The sequence below is a fragment of the Pyxicephalus adspersus genome, chromosome Z (assembly GCF_032062135.1).
Source record: "Pyxicephalus adspersus chromosome Z, UCB_Pads_2.0, whole genome shotgun sequence".
In the NCBI taxonomy this organism is placed as follows: domain Eukaryota; kingdom Metazoa; phylum Chordata; class Amphibia; order Anura; family Pyxicephalidae; genus Pyxicephalus; species Pyxicephalus adspersus.
The window spans coordinates 87,249,251-87,268,665 of NC_092871.1; the positions used below are offsets into that span (position 1 = coordinate 87,249,251).

The following is a 19,415-nucleotide window of genomic DNA, read 5'->3' on the forward strand; positions in this document are numbered from 1 at the left end:
GAGGGCGATACAACACAGAATGTGTGTGTGTGTGTGTGGGGGTAGATATTACAAGGATGGGGGGGGGGGGGCACTATTATTATAAATTGCCAAGGATTTAGGGGGCATTTATATAATATATATATTCACACTTTTAATCAGAATTTGCAGTTGTCAGATTGTAATAATGTATTCACATATAACTTTTAAATAAGTGCCGCATCCCAATTGTCTTTGAAATACATCCACCATAAACCAAAATAAGGGACTTTGAAGGCATTTATATTAGCAGGTGGTCAGATGGGCCCCAATGCAACAAGCTTCTGTCAATGAAAACTTAAGGAGTAATCGTTTTTGTTTTTTAGGGGCGGGGGAGTGTTATTGACTATGCACAGGGGCCCTTTATTGTCAGGTGATCAGTACCCAGACTCACAGGTACTGGGATAGGTTAATTCTGTTTACCCCAGGGACCCATATATTATTATTATTACACAGTTACCTATATAGCGCCATCATATTACGCAGCGCTGTACAAAGTCCATAGTCGTGGCACTAACTGTCTACATGATCAGGTAGATCCGTGCATACCCCGGGGACCCCTATACATGATCAGATAGATCCGTGCGTACCCCAGGGACCCCTATACATGATCAGATAGATCCGTGCATACCCCAGGGGGCCTCATAAATTATATGGATAGTCCTATAACGATCTTTTATGAATCGTACGCTGAAGTCGGTGCTATTCACTGGTTCTTTCCTCCACATATCGCGCTCAGTTCGCTCAGCTCCAACGCAGCTTCTATCTCTTTAAGAGGCGTGGCATCCCAGCGCATTCTCCGCCCTGTCATTTACATTAGGGGCGTGTTCTTGTGCGGGACTCCCGGGGCAAGCCTGCTATTGGCTGAGCTGTGGATTATACAGACCACGCCCGCCGGGGGCGGGGATGATGCGGACGGCGGGTGAGCTCCAGAGCTCAGTGTGGTTCGTCCGCTAGAAGGAGAAACATCGTAACGGCGGCTGATCGGAGAGCCGTCCATGGACCGGGGTGGGATTGTACGCGGACATCGGTGATGGGCAGTTTGGATACCTAAAGAAAGATCGTATCGGGATGGAGGCTGTGCGGGGACTTATCGGGCTCCTTATCGCCCTGTGCCGGGTCTGTGCTCTGCTCGGAAAGAACCTGGAGCCGGTTACCTGGAACTCCCAGAACTCTCGGTAAGGATTTGATCGCAGAAGGTGGCAGTCCGATGTGATCGCAGGGATTTGTCTCCTGGCGCCTCCGGGATCTTTCTCTGCTCTGCTGACATCCCTGAGATTATCGTCCTCCTAGGACCGCTCCTCCCGGGGATCAGGATTTGTCTTTTATGGAGCAATCTTCATCTCATGGTGTGTGGACTGTGCTGCTGCATATGGGCCCCCTGGGACTGGGGCCACATGATTGCTGGACGTGGATCAGGCGGTGCTGGGACTCTCCTGGTGGTCACATAGTCCTGGATTTACTACTGGGGCAGGTGAGAAGGGGACCCATGAGCGTAGAATATCTGCTGGACACGTCTGTCACTCTAGGGGCCCCAAAATTGCTAGGAGGGGTCCGCTCTTCATCTGGATCCATCTTTATATAGAATTAATGGGTATGGGTAGTAGAAGAATAGGGGGCCAAATATTCATGGGGCCCCAAAATTTCGAGGAGGGGTCTGCTCTTCATCTGGATCCATCTTCATATAGAATGCATGGGTATTTGTAGTAGAAGAATAGGGGCCCAAATATTATCTTCATGGGGACTCCAAATTGTCCCCAAACACTGTGCACTTACTCTAATGGTCCCTTCCCAATCTCTCTGTTTTCTGGTCTCTCTGTTCCTCTTTTTTTTTTGGGTCTGTTCTTGCAAAAAAGTTAAATGAGATCCAAAAACTGTCCCTTGGACTCCGTCCTGCACGGATCTAAAGGTTCCCCTCAATTTTCTCCTTGGTGAGTTGTTTAATAAATGGCTATAAAGTGAGGTTATTAATTCTCACAGTGCCCACCCATCCTGGGTTTTTTTTTTAATAATCCTGACATAGGGCCACTTCTGCCCTCATAGTTCCCCTTGCCCTTCAGTGAGTGCATTCACCTAAGTCTGTTCTGTCACTATGACTCTTCTATATGCTTTTTGTATCTTTTCTGTACCCCCCTCCCTTCCTCACACTTCTCTCTTTGTCTGTAGTCAGGTACAGAAACTGTCATCACAACGGGGCCCCTACTGATCATAGCATTTGGGGCCCCTTTGGTGACCCTGTACACTTATCTAAGCTTTTCTTCAGCCTCTCTCATTTCTTTTTTATGTCTCTCTCTTCCCTTGCATTGTAGTTGCATGTTGGGCATAGAAATTGCCCTCGCTTCAGGGGCCCTTACTGATCCTCACATCGGGGCCCTTCTGGTGACCCCATCCTGCACTGATCTGATGAGTCTCGTATAGAGAGACGACTTCCATGCCCCCCTCTCCCTTCCCTCGCTCTGTCTGTACAATAGTTATATGTTGAGTACAGAAATTGCCCTCACACTGGGGCTCTTTCTTTTTGTTCCTTCATTGCTGGGGTCCCTGATAGAGCTGATTCCTGAGGCTCAGATCTGTATAGTGAGGGGAGAAACCCAGCATTGTGGTGTCTGGAAGTATAAAGTACAAGGCACCGTCCATGTTGTCACCAGTAGCTAACTTCACAGCTTCTACATGGTCACTAAGGGGCCACTGGTGCAAGAAAAAAATGTAAGCTTCCCCCATTGTAGATGGGTTCAGATGAAGAATTTTTGGGCAATTTTTCCTCCTAATTGTGTCCAGTGGAATCACGGCGCCAATTTATACATTTGTATATTACAACCCAGGGAATTGCTGGGGATATCAACGCTTCTCACCTGTTCCAGTATCAACATGAGGACCCAGCACCTGCCTGATCCATCGAACCTGGCCCCCAAAGTCCTATAGGGCCCAGGCTGCAGCGTCACAGTCTGTATAAATGGTAGGTCTATCCTTGTGTCATCTGGTTCATTCCTATCCTCCGGTTTCACAATCTTCCTCCCTATACTATACAATGAGGATGACACTAAAGTGTAATCTTTATATCTGTGGGCCTCTATTAGAGTTGTCCCCCTTTCCCCAGCCTCATTTTTAGAATCAGGGCTGGCTTTGTTTCCAGGAACTTCTTAATGAAGTCTGAGACCAGTTTTTTAGTTTTTCAGAAAGAGATTTACAGCTGCACAATGACCTCTCTGATTGTCCCCATTTATTGCACCCGTCCCAGAAGGCTTCCAATCTGCTTTTCATGTGTCTAACCCTGTCTTCATGTGTCTGAACCCTGTCTTCACATGCTGCCCGATAGATGGCCAAAAAAAAAAAGAGCTCCATAAAAAGCGGCCCCTTAAGTTGGAGGATAAATCCTGCAACTTAGATCTCCGCTTTTATAATAGCAGTTTCTGATTCTTTTATTCTTTATCTGAACGTTGGCTGTGCAAGCACCATAGATGGTCATTGGAAGCCCAAGTTTTGTGTAGGTTAGCAAAACCAAAAACTTAAAAAAATCTAAATTGTAGTGAATGTGCAATGCAGATGTAATTTGTAGGTTCAAAGTGATAAAATGTTTCAAAAATGTTGCACTTCGAAAATCTATTTTGGTTGAGGTCAATGTCTTCTTGACATTGTCCATTCAAAGTGTCAAAGAAGCAGAAAAAAAATCTCTTTGATGAACTGAAGGCCCTCTGAAGTTATTCCTATTGGAAGTGTCTTTTTTCCCTAACTTTTAATGGGCCTGCTTTGTGGCCCAAGCAAAAGGGTGTGATGGGTTTTTATTGCGGGGGACGGAGATAAGGTCTCTTGTCTCTCCAATACAAAGAGCGCCTACTTAAAATGTGCTTTCATAAAGGCCGTTCATTGACATCAATGCCTGACAGAATAATACAAAGATGGATGGTTCTTCTAAAGCCCTATCACGGGCTGAGCGTGCTCCGGTTTAATGGCCGGCTGTTTTTAGATTCAGATATTGTTTATGAAATGCTGCGTTTAAATGTCCTTTTGAGCTTTTTAGGACTTAAAGAAAAATGTTCCCAAATTACGAGGCTTACAATTTTTAAAAAAAGTTCTCAACTGCAAGTGTAAAAAAAACTTTCACCATTTTTGCACCTCTCCCTCGTTAAACACTTAGGAGAAATGTGCCATTTGCCTCTTAGTGTCTTGTTGACCTTCAGTGGTCTTTCCACGTCAGACAAAACGTCTACAATGTTATATTGGGAGACGGATGGTCTACTGTAAAGGAAGGCTCTTCTTGGCCTCCTGTTGACATTGTGCGGTCGTTTTTTTTTTTTTGTCTGACGTTCTGGCTGGTTTGTTCACTTTCCATAAGTCCAGAGATTGCACGCCGGTGCGGCTTCTAAGTCGGTCTACTGCTTGCGAGTATTTGCAGATAGCTTACAAAAGTCTGGCGTTGAGGCAAACAAACCCTCATAGAAGCTTTTTTTTTTTTTTTGTTTTTGAAATTCTTGCATAAAGGCAATGTGAACGCATTGGGTGCGGCTGGAAGCTTCTCCTTGAAAGGGTCTTTGTAATTAGCTTGCTGGAAAATAAAACTTTGCTATATGTGCTGCCAGAGGGAGCTGTAATCGGTTCCCATCTCTGACAGTCAGCAGACCACGGTCACCGATAGAATTCGATTAACCTTCTCAGACGTCATGGACCCCCGCGTTTCTTTTTTTGGATTGTCCTGACTATGTTTTAAATGTTTTCAGTGCTAAAAGCTGCGTGAGTGGTGAAAGCGATTATAGCTGCTTGATGGATGTGTGGGAGAATGTAGCATTTTATTTTTTATTGTAGGTAAGAAAAGCCCACAAGTTTTTCATTCCAAGTCCTGGATTAAATCCCCCCCCCCCTTCACCGTTTTAACTGTTTTTGATGTAGGAGGGAGTGAAACTTATGATCTGATGTAGGGATTTTTTGTTCTTTGGCTTCCTAGGAGCTTTGAGGTAGGGAAATCTTCAGAGGGTCTCCTGTCTGGTTGGAGGACTGTGTTGACCCATGTTCAGAAAAGGGTCATCTTTGAGCCTTGACCCTCAAAGGGCCTACAGATGGGTAATAAGTTACTTATAACTCTGCTGAGTAAACTGAAATTGATTGTCTTGCTTTCCTTGAGTTTTGTTTTTAGACATGTTTACTTAAGTCAAAGACTTCTGCCAGAAAGGAGCATCCAGAGAACAGCTGAAAGGCGTCAGGGCCAAAATGTGTCCTTAATGTTTTTACGTGTGTTAACACCTTGCCATGTTAAGGAGACTCCTTGCTTGAAAAGAATTGTGGTTTCCACCATCATCCCTTGCATGGAGGAGCTAAAACATTGATTAGACCTCAACAAATTCCTGATATTTAATTTGTATCTACAGGAAACCTCCAGCTGACCTTCAGAATTATAAAACAATATTAACATTGCTCCCCCCCCAGTGTCCTCCTTCCCAGTTTATTATCTCCAAATCTCCAGCGTTTTGTAAGGGCCATAATGGCGGTAATATCATCGGCCTTCCTCTATGGGTATTTAATCTTTGCAGTGAAGTTTCATTACACCTAATTAAAGTGAAGGGTTCTGACAGCGGGACAGGCTGCAATTATGACTTTATTGGTGCTTTGAAAAAAAACACACGGGCCTCATATTTTTCCCAACAGTAGAAGCGAAGGGAATTCAAACTTCTCTTCAAAAATTTCAAGTTGGCCATAAAAAGTTTAGCAGTTCTATTAATACAAATTCGGATTTGTGTTCTTGTTTTACCTGGAGGTTTTGGGTTACTTTTGAATCTTCTACTTCACGTCATTGGATAATTTGAGGGAAAAAAGGGAAACATTTACTTTTTTCATTATCAATCACAATTATAGGCAATTTTCTTTTTGAAACCCGAGTCCTTTTTTTTTTTTTTCTGTTTCAAAGTAAAAAGTAATGTATCCAGTTTTAGAAAAATTGAATTGCTTGTATTCAGCGTTGGCTAAAACTAGTTTATGGTTTGCCAATTTTGTGACCTAGTATGATATCCCATTCCTAGACCTGTTCAGAAATTTTTTGAAAATTTGCGCTATTTTTCTTCATTGTGGGTAAAATTCATAAAATTATTTGGGGTAATGGTGTTTTGAAATGCAGATTCATATTATAACTTCTGCATTTTGCTGATGGTGAAATGAATACTACTTGTACTTTTTACCTTTTTTTTTGCCCCCTTCTCTGTAGCCCCCATAGCAGGACGTGTGTGTTTTTTCCCGTAAAATGCTGTCTTAACTTTTTTTTTTCTTTTCTTTTCTGGACTTTTAACGCATCATGCTGCAGCTGTTAAGAAATAGAAAAAGCTGCGAATGTTTGAAGTAATGGCTGCGCTGCATGTTTTTGAAAGCTTAATGTGTGGTTTTTGGGAGCGCGGTTAAGTAGAACAAATACTTTTATTTCGAGACCTTTTTATATCCCCTGAGATTTTTGTGCCCAGGCTTCAGGCGTGGCACTTTAACCCTTAGCGCGCTGTGGGACTTAACGCGTCCATCTTGGCGCACAGTAATTGGTTGCTGGTCGTGGTTTTTGGGCAGTGGTGACATTTTTGCATTTTTGTTCAGCTTGCGGCGGATAAGACGATCGCTCAACGATTTGGTTTTGCTGCGGCAGGATTGCGACGTAGTTGGACAATTCGTTACTAACAAGCTCTCATTTGCAACCTGTGACAATTCACTTTCCTGCGCCGTGTTTCATCCGGCAGCACCTGGAATTAATGGCTCCGGTGCTCAGTTACCAATGCGAGTTTATTTGATGTCGTCTATTCCTCCAAATGCTTTGCATAGCAACTAAATTATTCTGCGCTCTGGGACTGACAGATTAATATTCAGCATGTCACCCTCACAGGTACTGCGCTCCCAACAATTTCCACTTGTCTGTAGAGACGAAATGCAATAAGGCACCTCGGAGTGGGGAGGGGAGTCTCGCAGCCCACCTCCTCCTGTGCGCTCACCGCTAAAGTAATGTGACAGATCCTGCAGACGCTCTGTGCACGGGCTGGTCGCAATATTGCCGTCTAAATGCTGGAGGGGGGGAATAGGGGGAGTTATTTACTCCAAGGGGGGATAGTAGTAACAGGAAGCTGTCTGATAACTCATTAAAATAACTCAAATCCCAAAAAGAAAATGTAACCAATGGCAGCATGACAAGAAAACAAATACAGCCATCACATCTTAAAGGAACTACAAAAACCTTGATCCTGCCAAAAACCCATTGCACTTTGTGTGAGCCGAAATCCCACAAATTCCTCCATTATGGCAGATTTGGGGGGGGGGGCGGGATATTGTAGTCTAGATCATTAGAGCAACCTAGGGTGAGAACGCTGCCCCTTCAGTATCAATACGGTACAGTGAGTGCTGTTACTCTAGGAGAGAATTACAGGACCCCCCCCCCCCCTCCTGCTTATGTTATAGGAAGGTGAAGGTCTTCTGTAGTCCTGTGTGTTTCAAAGTGACAATGCTGCTACTTCATACATGCAGTATAGTGAGTGTGGTCACCTAAGGACTACAGAAGACCTTCTCTAACATAGGAAGAGTGAACAGTTCTGCTCAGTAGAAGAAAAGTAGAACACCCCATCTATGGATAGTTGTATGGCTTTGTATAATTTTGAACATTACATTTTTGTTTTTGGGTTTGGATATGATTTTGAGCCCACTGGTCATATTTCCAGAGCAATATTCTATCAGTGCTTTGTAACGGGCGGTGTCAGCTAGGACAAAGCTTGCCTGGTGACACTATATATTGTGGAGGATTGTTTGGTCTTCCTGGGTTCTATTTTTGCCCTTTCTTGTTTTAGGGTTTTGCAGTGCTGAGTAAGTCATTCTGTGGCTGGCACGACGTTCTCCACGCTGCTCGTCTTTCACTCCTTTACCCCTGGATGTGACCCTTTCCATGCCAGTGAGGCCGGCTGAAATATAAATATGTGAAGCACTTTCTATAACCGGAGCGGAGTCCCAGAAAAACACTTCAGAGGCTCTTGAGGAGGCAGGGGAGACCCTCAGTGATGGGTGGGTGGGGGGGGGGGTTCTGGCGCCCGGATTCTGCACAGCGAGGAGTATGGCGCTCATTGTGCGGTCTTTGTGCAATGTCTCCATGTACCCATTCATTAAACCCCCCCATCTACATCTGTAATAGGGGGGTAATATTCTATCTGTGTCTTCTACCTCCCCCACCCATTCCAGTGCTGCAGCTTCCATTGGTGCTTCCAGCATTTAGGACTTTTGGGAGTGTCGGGCGCCTTGATTCCCCACCATGTGCTGCGGTTCCTTCTCAGCCCAGGAAAGGAACTGCAGCACATGGCAGGGGTCTGATACCCCCTAAATAATTGGAAAAGGATCTCCCATTGCATTTTTTTGTCACCCCCCCCCCTATCAAAAAATTTAAAAAATTATCATGAGTGACAATGTTTCTCATGCAAGAATGCACTTTTGCGTTTGTTTTGTTAAGATGGTTGGGGGGTAATAGGCAAACCTCCATTACCTAATAAAAGGCCCACCATATTGCCCAGCACTGATGGGAACTTCAGCAGGGAGAGGTAGGTGACACGGGATGCCCGGGGACCATAATACCTTTTCTATTATTCACATACAATATGTGCCATGATTTTTTTTTTTTTTTTCATTGGAGTGCAGCAAAAAAATAAAAAAATCTTGTTTTTGTTCTGTAACAGTTTTAGGGTCCAGTGATCCTGCCAGAAGATCGAATATTTTTACACTTTTATAGTAGCTTTGTCACATTATAGCATGGTGTCATAATTTGGTAACACTCAGCCTCCACGTAGAAGAGAAAACCTAATAAAGCCATTAAAAAAATTGAATTCCCATTCGAAATACCCAGGAAAAAATAAATGTTAAAAATTGTCCTTGCAAAAAAATAAAAATTTTGTTTCAGACAAATATTTACCCCATGCAGTGACCAGAATGTGATATTTTTACATTGAATTTTTGGGTTGGATTTTGGGGATTCTCTTTGTCCTGCACCGTATCGGCCATTTTTCCAGCTGCTCTCCAGTGAAGCGCAAAAAACCAACCATTATCTGTACTTTCAGGGCGCTGCACTCAAGAATGCATCTGGGGTCCGATATACCATAGAAGCCGACGCATTTCTCTCGTTTCAGATATGGCCGTTAACCCCCACAGCTCTCGGTTTTGCAGTTAATGTTGGTATAGCAAGGAGGAGGTTAAAGCAACCGCGCCCGCGTTATAATCCGCCATGCGCTGTAATCCGTCTTTTTTTTTTTTTTCATTTTTATAATCACTTCTTTTACTCTCTAATCTTGTGATTTCTCAATTCGGTCGCTTTTTTATTTTTTAATTTTTTTTTTTGCCTTTTCAATTTTGGCGGTTTAATTCCCTCCGCGTATTGAAAATTTGGCGACTTCTTCAGGCATTTTCACCCCAGTTAACCTCCTTCGATAGTAACATTTTAAACTGCGATTTATCTTAAAAGAATAACATTGTTATCAGCGGCAGAGTGAATGTCCAAACATTCGTGTGCTGCTCCTCTTTAGACTTCCATTGGCCTTGTGTGCAAAAGCTGCCTCTTATCTGCAATACTTTATGTATTAAAATCGATAGGAAAGGAATCTCAGCAGAATCTCAGGCAGAGCCGCAGACCTCCCACTGGGATTTCTGTAAAGTGGTTCTGCTGACAAAGGTTTTTGTATATGTGGAACGGGCAGGAAAGGGTTAAAAGTGACCAGTTTCCCATTGGGGAGATATCCTATGACTTCCTGTTCTGGTGTCACAACAGGAAGTAAGGAAATCCCCTATTATTTGCCCTTCCAGTCTTTTAAAAGTAGATGTGAACACATTTATTGATCACATAATTCAATTCCTTGCAATCCTGCCATAAGGGTCTCCAAATAGTGCTTGTGTGTTGTCACCCTGTTGTATAGGTTTTTGATGGAGACTGTAGCAATGGCAGTGTACATTTAAAAGCACATTTTGCATCTCGGTATAGAGATTCAAACTTTGCAGGCATGCTTGTTATAGATAGGAAGTGACTGCCAATGGGGCTGCAGGAGATTAGCAACACTGAGATGTAACAAATCTTTGCTGAGAATAAAATTAGGTGTTTTTGATTCAGAGAGCCAATTAAATATCCTCCAGTTGGGGTTCACATTGACTTTTCTAATCTAGATATATTGCAATCATGTTAGAGTAGAATTGATTTAACCATAGGTGTAAAACCCACCAATCAGAAAAGCCGCCTCCTCTCCATGCGCTCACCATTGTACCGTCGCCCCTGCTGGATCTCCCGTACCTAACTCACAAGAACATCGGCGAGGAGCCCTAAATGCCATTTGGAAAATCCATTAGTGAGTCGGAGCTTCTGCCAAGAAAGAGAACAATAAAACAAAGCAGTGACTTGTAAACGTGTTAATTAGTCCGGGGACCCAGCAAGCTGCACCGCGCCAGATAATGAACTTTCCTGAAGAGTGCTTGAAGACGGTGGAAACTCCCGGCCCCAAAAGGGTTAAACCCGCTTTGGGGAAATGGCACTTAAAGTGCATTTGTGCATCTCTGCAGCCCCGGGGACAACAGCCATCATGCAGTCCAGAGTTTGTCATGGTGAAATATTAAAACGCATGAATGGAGCTGTGACTCTGCCCTCAAATACCCTCAGAATTCCATGTGTGTGGTTTTGTCCCCCCCCCTTTACATAGAAGCATGGACTATTCCATGATCATCTAAATTGCGTACAATGTCAGCGTTTTACCCCTAAATTTATCTGATGATTTCCAGCCTTGCTGCTGAAATTATAAATTTTACAAATAACGGTTCCTAAAGCCGGGAGGGTGGCTGATACATCAATTGTTTGATCTCCGACTAGAATTATTAGTTGTCCGTGCCCATCCAGGTTTAAAGTAGCCAAAATAGGTAAATGCCCCCAAGCTGCCCCACATTCTACCAACCTTTGAGCAAAAACGCCACTCAAAGCATCTTCGGAATCTAAAACTTTGGCATCTGATTTCTGGTCCCTCATTGTGCTTGGTTGGTCTTCACGCCATGATTGCATCTTCTAATGACATTACAACCAACAAGTTGCACCTTTGAGCACGAGGTGGGACTGAAGTATTGGATTTGAAAGATTCTCGAGCAGCAGTTTACATCAAAGAACAACAGGGCAACTGAAGGGGTAAATCTTAATACTTGCAAAGGGGTACAGTGATTATGTATTTAAGATAATTAGTAGTGGTGCCATATTTGTAGATTCCTTAGTCCTAGATTGTGATTGGCTGGGGAGGACATGTGACCCCACAAAAATGTTGCTTCCCTATAAATGTTCCTGCATGTGTTACAACCAGCATAGATGCAACCGGAGCTTAGAAAGTGACCCGATACATCTAGGATGGTCACCTCGATACTAAGGTTTTTAAAACCCAATGGTGACATAATAGACCTAGGACCAGCAGTCATGCATCCGCAATGTAGTCCCCCAACTTAAAACAATTTCAGGCTCCTTGTGAGGGTTGGGCTTCACAATTTTATGGGTTTCAATGCAAGCTTCCCAAAGTCAGAAGCATTCTTTAGTATGTGTTGTGGGTTGTTGAGTCAGAATTTTGTCCTATCCTTTATTCACATCCTGCTGATGATAGAAGACTGGTAGATGTCTGTCATAGGAAGACATTGTCCTGTCAAAACTACAAAATAGGTTTTTTACAGCAGTGACCCCTTAAGCGGATAACCATGGTGGAGGACCAGCTTACCTGTTCCACCATGGAGCCTCCAAGTTTAGAGTTGCATGTTGCTATGCATTGGAATGCATCAGTAGGCCTTCTGACTTGTGTTCCCCTTTAGAAAACGAGGCAACACATCAGCTAACATTATTCAAAACATGTCTATGGAACAATAAAATGTAGAGATTTCTTGGATGCAGCTCTCCATGTATGGTGGTCCTGACTTCCTAGCTGGTCAGTGTTTTCCTCCAAGTCTGAGCCCAGAATTTTGTTTGGAATCCGTGTGGAAGGAAGCTGTAAGCAATTGGTGGATTTCAGATACTACTTTTAGGTAACCAGTCATGTAGTAGCTGAAAAGTGCCGGGTGGTGCGCCCAGCTAAAACAAACCCGGGGACAACACCAGAGCTCTAATCACCTCTTGAACACGGGCCAGTTGGAACATTGTTATCCACCTTATAACTCTGCCCAGTAATGTAAAATCTATCGAATGTTCGACCTGTTCAAGCTAAATTAATATTAATGCAGCCTTTATGCTGCATTCAGGAGTTTAGAACCATTAGCAGCAGTGTATTTTTTGTACATTAGGTATGCGGTATTGATAATGCAACTTAAAGGTAAGCACTTAAACAAAATCAAAAGCATTAAAAGCATTCTTTGTTTAGAGCGTGTGTCCAGCTCTGGTCAGAATTCCTGTGACGACATCTTGTTTTCCTGATTCAGGGCAACTGTGCGGCAACAAAGTAAATAGGACACCATTGGGCACGTGTGAGCCCATTGTTTCTGTGAATGGGTCCCTTTTTCGATTCATTTTCAATTATTTGAGGTTCAGCTGAAATATATTTATAATTTTGTGAGGTCTCCAGAACTTCTTGAGTTGATGTTCTAAATGAGGTGGAACTTGGAGCTCCTTCTGTCTGCTGCTGATTAGGAAGAATCTCTTGCGGGTCTCTTTGCTTTACTCCTCAGGATGCTCCCTGGATCCACTCATCCTTAATATTATCACCACTTTATAAAATTTATGATCTGGCGTCCACCAGTCCAGGGTGGGAATCTTCATCTCTGATGGGTTCCATTGAAGTATATGAAGGGCCAGGTGCCATATTTTGCTCAACTGTTGGTTTAGGGCCACAGTAACATTCTTTGAATAGTGATAGAGACACAATGACATCTCCCCCCCCCCCCCCTTACAAGTTTATAATCCTAAAAATAAAACTTTCCATTTGGAATGTAAAAATTGGAGATCCGCATAATGTAAAACATCTGTTTATCAGTCAACTGCACACACGGTGTCTGACAGACAATCAAGAAACGTCTGAGATTATAACGCTAACAAACCTATTTTGTTCCGGCCGATGTTTGGAAGACGTCTGTTCTGCAGACACATGGTGAAGCAGTGCCTTGTGCAGGTCTCCATTTGCTATTTTCTGGTCGCCATTTGTAAAGTTACAAATTCGTTTTTATAAAGCCAGAGCTGAAAATGGGGATTATCCGCCGTGGCATTTTTTTAAGCTGCTTGTAGCTTTTCTACCTGTTCAGACTTTTCCATGCTGGGTGTGATGTCCTTGGTTGCATGAGTTTGTCTGAGCTGTTAGTGAATTCACCTCCTGTCCTTCTGCGGAGGTGAGAATGACGGCTCCAGATGAAAAGACATTAGGCCAAGCTGGAGCTTGGAGGGAACAAAGGTTGCTTGTCCGAGGTTGTGCCTTGAAACCCCTGACTTTCTACTGATGTTTTAACCCATTGCATCAGCACATTGTAGGGCATTTTGTGCTCCAGGCTTGGTTTTGCTACAACAATTGTATCCAAGAACAACTTTACTCAGCAACCTAGCTAAACATTTACCTTTATCACACTCTAGAGGTCTTCACTAGGTGACCCTGCCCAGGAAAGGTCTACATGAGTGCTGCTGCCTCATTTTTTTTTTTTTTTTACTGGACTGTATGTAAATGGTGGAACAATTGTAAAATAGGGCTACAAAGTGAAGGTCTTTGAAGGAAAGGAAGGGGTGGAACATTGATAGCGAAGGTTGTTCCTTAGGTCCATGACTGGCAGTGCACAGTTTGTGGTTTCTAAGTGATCAACTCGCTCACATTTGTTTTATGCCGTTTGTCACCCAACAAGTCTTTCAAGGTCAGCCATTATTCCCTTTCCAGGAGATGTATTCATATGTAGAAATGGGTTATGGTGTTCTAAAAGCCCTTCTTTGTCAGCATTAGGTTGAAGATCAAGGTTCTGTGCAGGACACTCGAGTGCCTCCACACCAAATTAGTTCCCCATATTTTTTTGGAGCTGGTTTTGTACCCTGGGGCACAGTCATGGAGGAACAGAAAAGGGTCTTTACCAAACTGCCCACAAGGCTGGAAGATCCCATTTATCTGCAATGTCTGTATGTATGATGGGGAATTACCAGGACTGGGGATACCTTAACCCCATAATTTGGAAGGGGGTCCACATTATTTTAATAGGTGTTATGGTTTTTTAGGTTGCAATACTGAAAACATAACTCCATGGGCTCAATTCATTCCTGTTGGTCAACCACACCCATCTGGAGGCTTTGTGTATGGCTCAATATAGTTCAGTTACAAGGAGCTTGCAGGATAGTTTTACAGTGCCAGGTGATCTGCCATCCGTTAGGGTGGACATCCATTAGTTACAGTTGTCTTTCATGAAATTGGATGGCCAATCTTAATGGCCAAGTCACACCAACACTGTGCACTCCATTGCTTAAAATATCAGCCCGGGTCTGCAGCATGGCTTGTAACACCGTGCATCCAGATCACAATGCACTGTTTTTATTGCTCCTCTCTCATGTGACAACTGAAACATCGTCTGTCCTCGAGCAGAATGACTGAGCGCTTTCATGCCTTGGGGCACTTTGTAGCTGTAGTACATATATGTTTCCTATTCCCTCCTGTAAGTTATTTATGACTGATGAGATATGATAGCATTGGGTCATGGAGGAGGGGGTTCAGGGATAAAACAATTCTCTAGGTTTCCAATTTCTTTCTGTTCCAATTACACAAGCGGCGATCTATTTGCAATAATGATTATAATGTTTCTGTAACGTTTGGTTCAGATTTGCTTTCCTGAAATGTCCTTGATTGTTCACAGCAATTTGGTTGTAGATTATTCGCTGCCTTTGGTAATCCTGTTAAAACCTCATCATCTAGCCCTGGTTAGGGATTGTACACTTAATCCCTTTGCTATAGAATCAGCCAAATGGACGGTTATATCATTTTTTTTTTATTTAGTTTCTCTCCCGGCTATGTTTGCTGGATGGAAGCTTTCCAAGACAGAAAATGAATGTTTATTATTTTTAATGCAATTAAAAGAAATCTGTCATTTCAAAAAAATAAATCTAGGAAAAGACAAAAAAGAACTTTTAATTTGTGTCTGGCGGGTAAAGTCTGCACACTTCTTCTCCATGTGTTGGATGGCTGGTCCCCCCGAACATGCAGTGGTTTCTTCCACATGCTATAGTGATGTATAGGTGGGCTGACTGAACCATAGAACTTACCAGGGGACGCCGGACTCTGACCCACCTGGAAGTGTTAAGCTACGTACACACTTCCAATTATTATTGTTGTTAAACGAACGACGAACGATCCTGCACGATATCTGCGAACGATCGTATAGCACCGATCCTGCACATACAGATAACGACACGATCGTTCGTAGATATTGTACACACAATAGATACGATCGTTTGAGCGATACAGGGAGTGACGTGCACCACAGGAAGTGAACGAACGTTCGTTCGTCACGCATGCTCAGACCATGGACGATCAACGAACGATCGTACACACGAACGATGGTCCTCCGATCCGCCGGTCGTTCGTTTCCAACGACTTTCCTCGTTCGTCGGCGTCGTTGGTTACTTTTTTTACGAACGATTTTTGCCCAATCGATCGTTCGTTCGTCGTTCATTTTGAACGATAAAAATTGGAAGTGTGTACGCAGCTTTAGATGCTGAGGTTTCCCCTGCGCACGACCTTTTGCCGGCTTTCCCTAACACAAGTGTCAGTAAAAATCTTACCCCTAAAATCTTGCTCAAGTTCTTCTTGGGACTTTTGCACGCAATAGTAATTTATTAGCATCTGCTGTGAAATGTCTTGGCTGAATGGGAAGGGCACAATATTTTTGGTGCTACAAAGCAGAAAGCCAATCTTGCACAATGCATGATGAAATATAGCGGCCACTGTATATATTCCAATATAAACTATACATGCAAGCAAGGCATGTGGATATCTATATGCAGGGTTCAAGTGAGAAATTTTGGTGGCACGAAATTGTAGGCAGGTGGGTGTCCCTGTATTGTGATCAAATATTTCAGTAATTATCAAAAAACACCTGGAGGGTTTATTGAAAAATGCCGGGTGGCGCGCCCAGCTAAAAGGGGCTGTAGAGAACGTTTTATATGAATGTCCCTTTAATGCAATCTCTTACAAATGATCTTTTCCTCTGAATTTTGTAACCACTATTTTTGTTTTTGTACTATTTTTCCCAAATGTGAAGCCGCCGCCTTTGTATTGACGTAAAGAGCGCATTGTAACAAGCTTTTATGTCTCGCTGCTATTGATTTGAGGTTACAGATTTAATGTCATTTGGCTACCTCACCTTAAAGAATCGTCTGTACCCCTCCTCCCATTTCTCGCTCTTCGGAGTCTTTGTTTAAACATTTCTGCTGTTTTTTTTATATGATACACTTTGATATCCTCATGAAAGATGGCGTGATCCATCCATGGCCAGAGTTTGGCTCCACGCCCCCACGGGCAGGCTTGTGATCATTGAATTCTGTGTTTTTATAAAAAGATTCTCCTGTTTTATCCCGTTGGCCTGCAGGAAGGTAATGAGACGAGGGGAGCTGGTTGTTCATGGCCTGTGTGACCACAGATCGGGTCTAAACTGAAAACGGTTTTTGGTGTCACTAGTTCAAAGTTTGCATTAGCATTGATCATTTTGTTAAATATGTATTATTTTTATATTTGATATTTTTTTAGACCCGGCTCATGTCTAGGATGGTGGTAGGTGTCTACCAGCTCAAATATTGGAACAGTTTTATTTAGTTTAGCACTTCTCGTGTATTTTTTGAAGTCAGCCATTATTTATCAGTGTTTAGTAATAAAAAGAGCCAAATGCATTTCAGTTTACTGTTTTGAGATGAGTGAAAGCAACTCTGATCTCTGGGTGATGCAGTTTTTTGCTGTACAAGTAGAAATGAGGGGAATGCAGGTAGAACGTTGGCCCAGGAAGCCTCAACCAATAGGGACCAATAGCAGATGACCGCTTCCCCATAGAATCTTTTCCTTTTAATACGAGTCTGTTATGTTGGGGCTAAGGTTTGTAATGGGTAAAAGAACGGTCACGGGATATTCTTTTTTTTTTTTTTTTTTTTTTTTTTTTTTTTTTCCCCTACTCTTTAGCTCCTGACTTTAATCCTTCACAAGACTCTACAGATGTCAGGAAAATCCTCCGCTTGAAAGTGGAAATTGATCTGATGATCGGAGCTGAAAATGACCTCTTAATCTTCACCTCTCATTTTGGGATTATTTTATGCTGAATGCAGCATTTGCTAGCTCTATGCAATACAGCAAAATATTGTGCGACGGGATTAGCTTGGGTTTTTTTTTTTTATGATTTTGAAGGTCTTAAATCTGAGTTGTAGGGGGTTATTTTTTTTTTAATGACATGGTTGTGTAGGCCTAATGGAAAATCTTAAGGGATCAAGATCTGCTTGAACCTTTCACCAATGTTTCTGATCAATGTTTCTGATCACTTGATCTGTATTTGTTGGAGGTAATTACCAGTGATCTGCAGTCCATGTAGAAAAGGAAACCCAAAGATGTTACCACCAGAAAATGAAAAATCCATATTTCCGTATACTGCTTTGCAGACCCAACATTGAATAATGGTCAGGTACAGATGTTGGATGAGAAGACCTGGCTCACCATTCTAATTCATCCCAAAGGTGTTCAGTAAGGATGAGGTCAGGGCTCTGTGCAGGACACTCGAGTTCCTCCACACCAAACTGGTGACCCCATGTCTTTATGGAGCTGGCTTTGTACCCGGGGCCATAGTCATGGGGGAACAGAAAAGGGTCTTCACCAAACTGTGACCACAAGGCTTGAAGAGTGCAATTGTCTGCAGTGCCTTTGTATGATGGAGGATCACCAGGACCCTTCTCTGGGGACACCTAAGCTCCAATATCTGGAAGGGATCTACCTACTTTTGACCATATAGTACACGTGAAGGTCTTTGTGTGCTTCCCATAGTTGATGTACATCAAATTTGCCACGTGACTGAACAAGCAGGGTAGGGTCCATGTCTCCCATCTATGTCTTTGTTTGCCATTGGAATGTTGGTTCTTTGCCAAATTTTCCCATAGAATATGCAAAACATATCAAGAGGTGTGGAGCCTTGGACCATTAGATTATACACATTCCCCATCCCATTCATGCAATTTATAGGACCAGCCCTAAGCACTTAATCTCCAAATGGACAATTTTTGTTTCCCTAAAATTTGAGCTTCCTGGCATTCCTTGAGTTTGGTTGGCATTGCAAGGACTGATCCATGTCTCTTCGTTGTTGCATGCTGCATTGAGCATAAGCAATTGAATGTGTCTGCAAGCAAGGACCATTTTGGATTCTCTTGGGTGATGCCAAAAGACTTATTATCCAACGCCCATTATGTGCGCTCGGTATGCACAATTTCATTTCTAAAGAACGTTAACAGAGCCATTAAAAGTTGTCTCAAACCATAACAAATCTCTTGTGCTGAGGGATCCTTCTATGAAAAAAAAAAGCTCTAACTGTGTGCGTACAAAATCATGCTTTTTGTTTGTGGAAAGTTTGTCTTGTGCGTCCTACACTCGCAAAACAAATACTCTTATGTTTTTGTAGAAGCTTCCCAGCCGTTTTTATTTTAGTGCAGACTGATGACAGTTTTTGAAATATGTCTGAGCACCGATTTACATTACTAAGCCATTCCATGCCCACACACACATTCAAGCTTTTGTACACCGTTTAATTGATTTATTAGCTTGTAATTTTTTTTTAAAGGAATAATTACCCTGATTCATTGCATAGGTAGGATGTGATCTTCGGCTGTGAGACAGAAATGTAACATCTCTCAATCTGTGCACACCTAATTACGTCAGTGTTTGAGTTTTGTGGCATATATGCCTAATCTTCTCTAGCACATTGTTTCATCACTTATTGCTCATTATTACCTGCGCCTGACACAGTGCTGATGCTTTTCTCAGACACCGCAAAATACTGAATTGGTTACATCAGGTTGGTGCATTCCAAGAGCAGACACATCCCTGGAGATGGGACTCATAAATTGCAGATGGAACCGAAAGAACTTTTTTTTTTTTTTTAACCTAAACTTTTTGTTTCAATGTCTCACCACCCAATGGTTCCTAGGCAAGCGGCTCTGGTTGATAAATAGAAAATAAGTTGTATACAAAGATGAGTAACCCTTGCACAAAGCAAAATTGTAGACAATTGTCCTCCTGCAGCCTTGTGGTCACAGTTTGGTGAAGAACCTTTTCTGTTCCCCCATGACTGTGCCCCAGGGTACAAAGCCAGCTCCATAAAGACATGGGGTCAACAGTTTGGTGTGGAGGAACTTGAGTGTCCTGCACAGAGCCCTGACCTCAACATTACTGAACACCTTTGGGATGAATTGGAGAGCCAGGTCTTCTCATTCAGCA

General features: G+C 42.8%; 1 protein-coding gene across 1 annotated transcript in view; it reads left to right on the forward strand.

Annotated features, from left to right (window-relative positions):
* The first annotated feature begins 969 nt into the window (after positions 1 to 969).
* Positions 970 to 19,415, forward strand: part of EFNB1 (ephrin B1) — a 54,062-nt gene continuing 35,616 nt past the window's right edge. Inside the window, exon 1 of the mRNA XM_072429332.1 lies at positions 970 to 1,196. Coding sequence (XP_072285433.1) covers positions 1,090 to 1,196 — 107 coding nt within the window. The 5' untranslated portion in view covers positions 970 to 1,089. The remainder of the gene's footprint in view (positions 1,197 to 19,415) is intronic.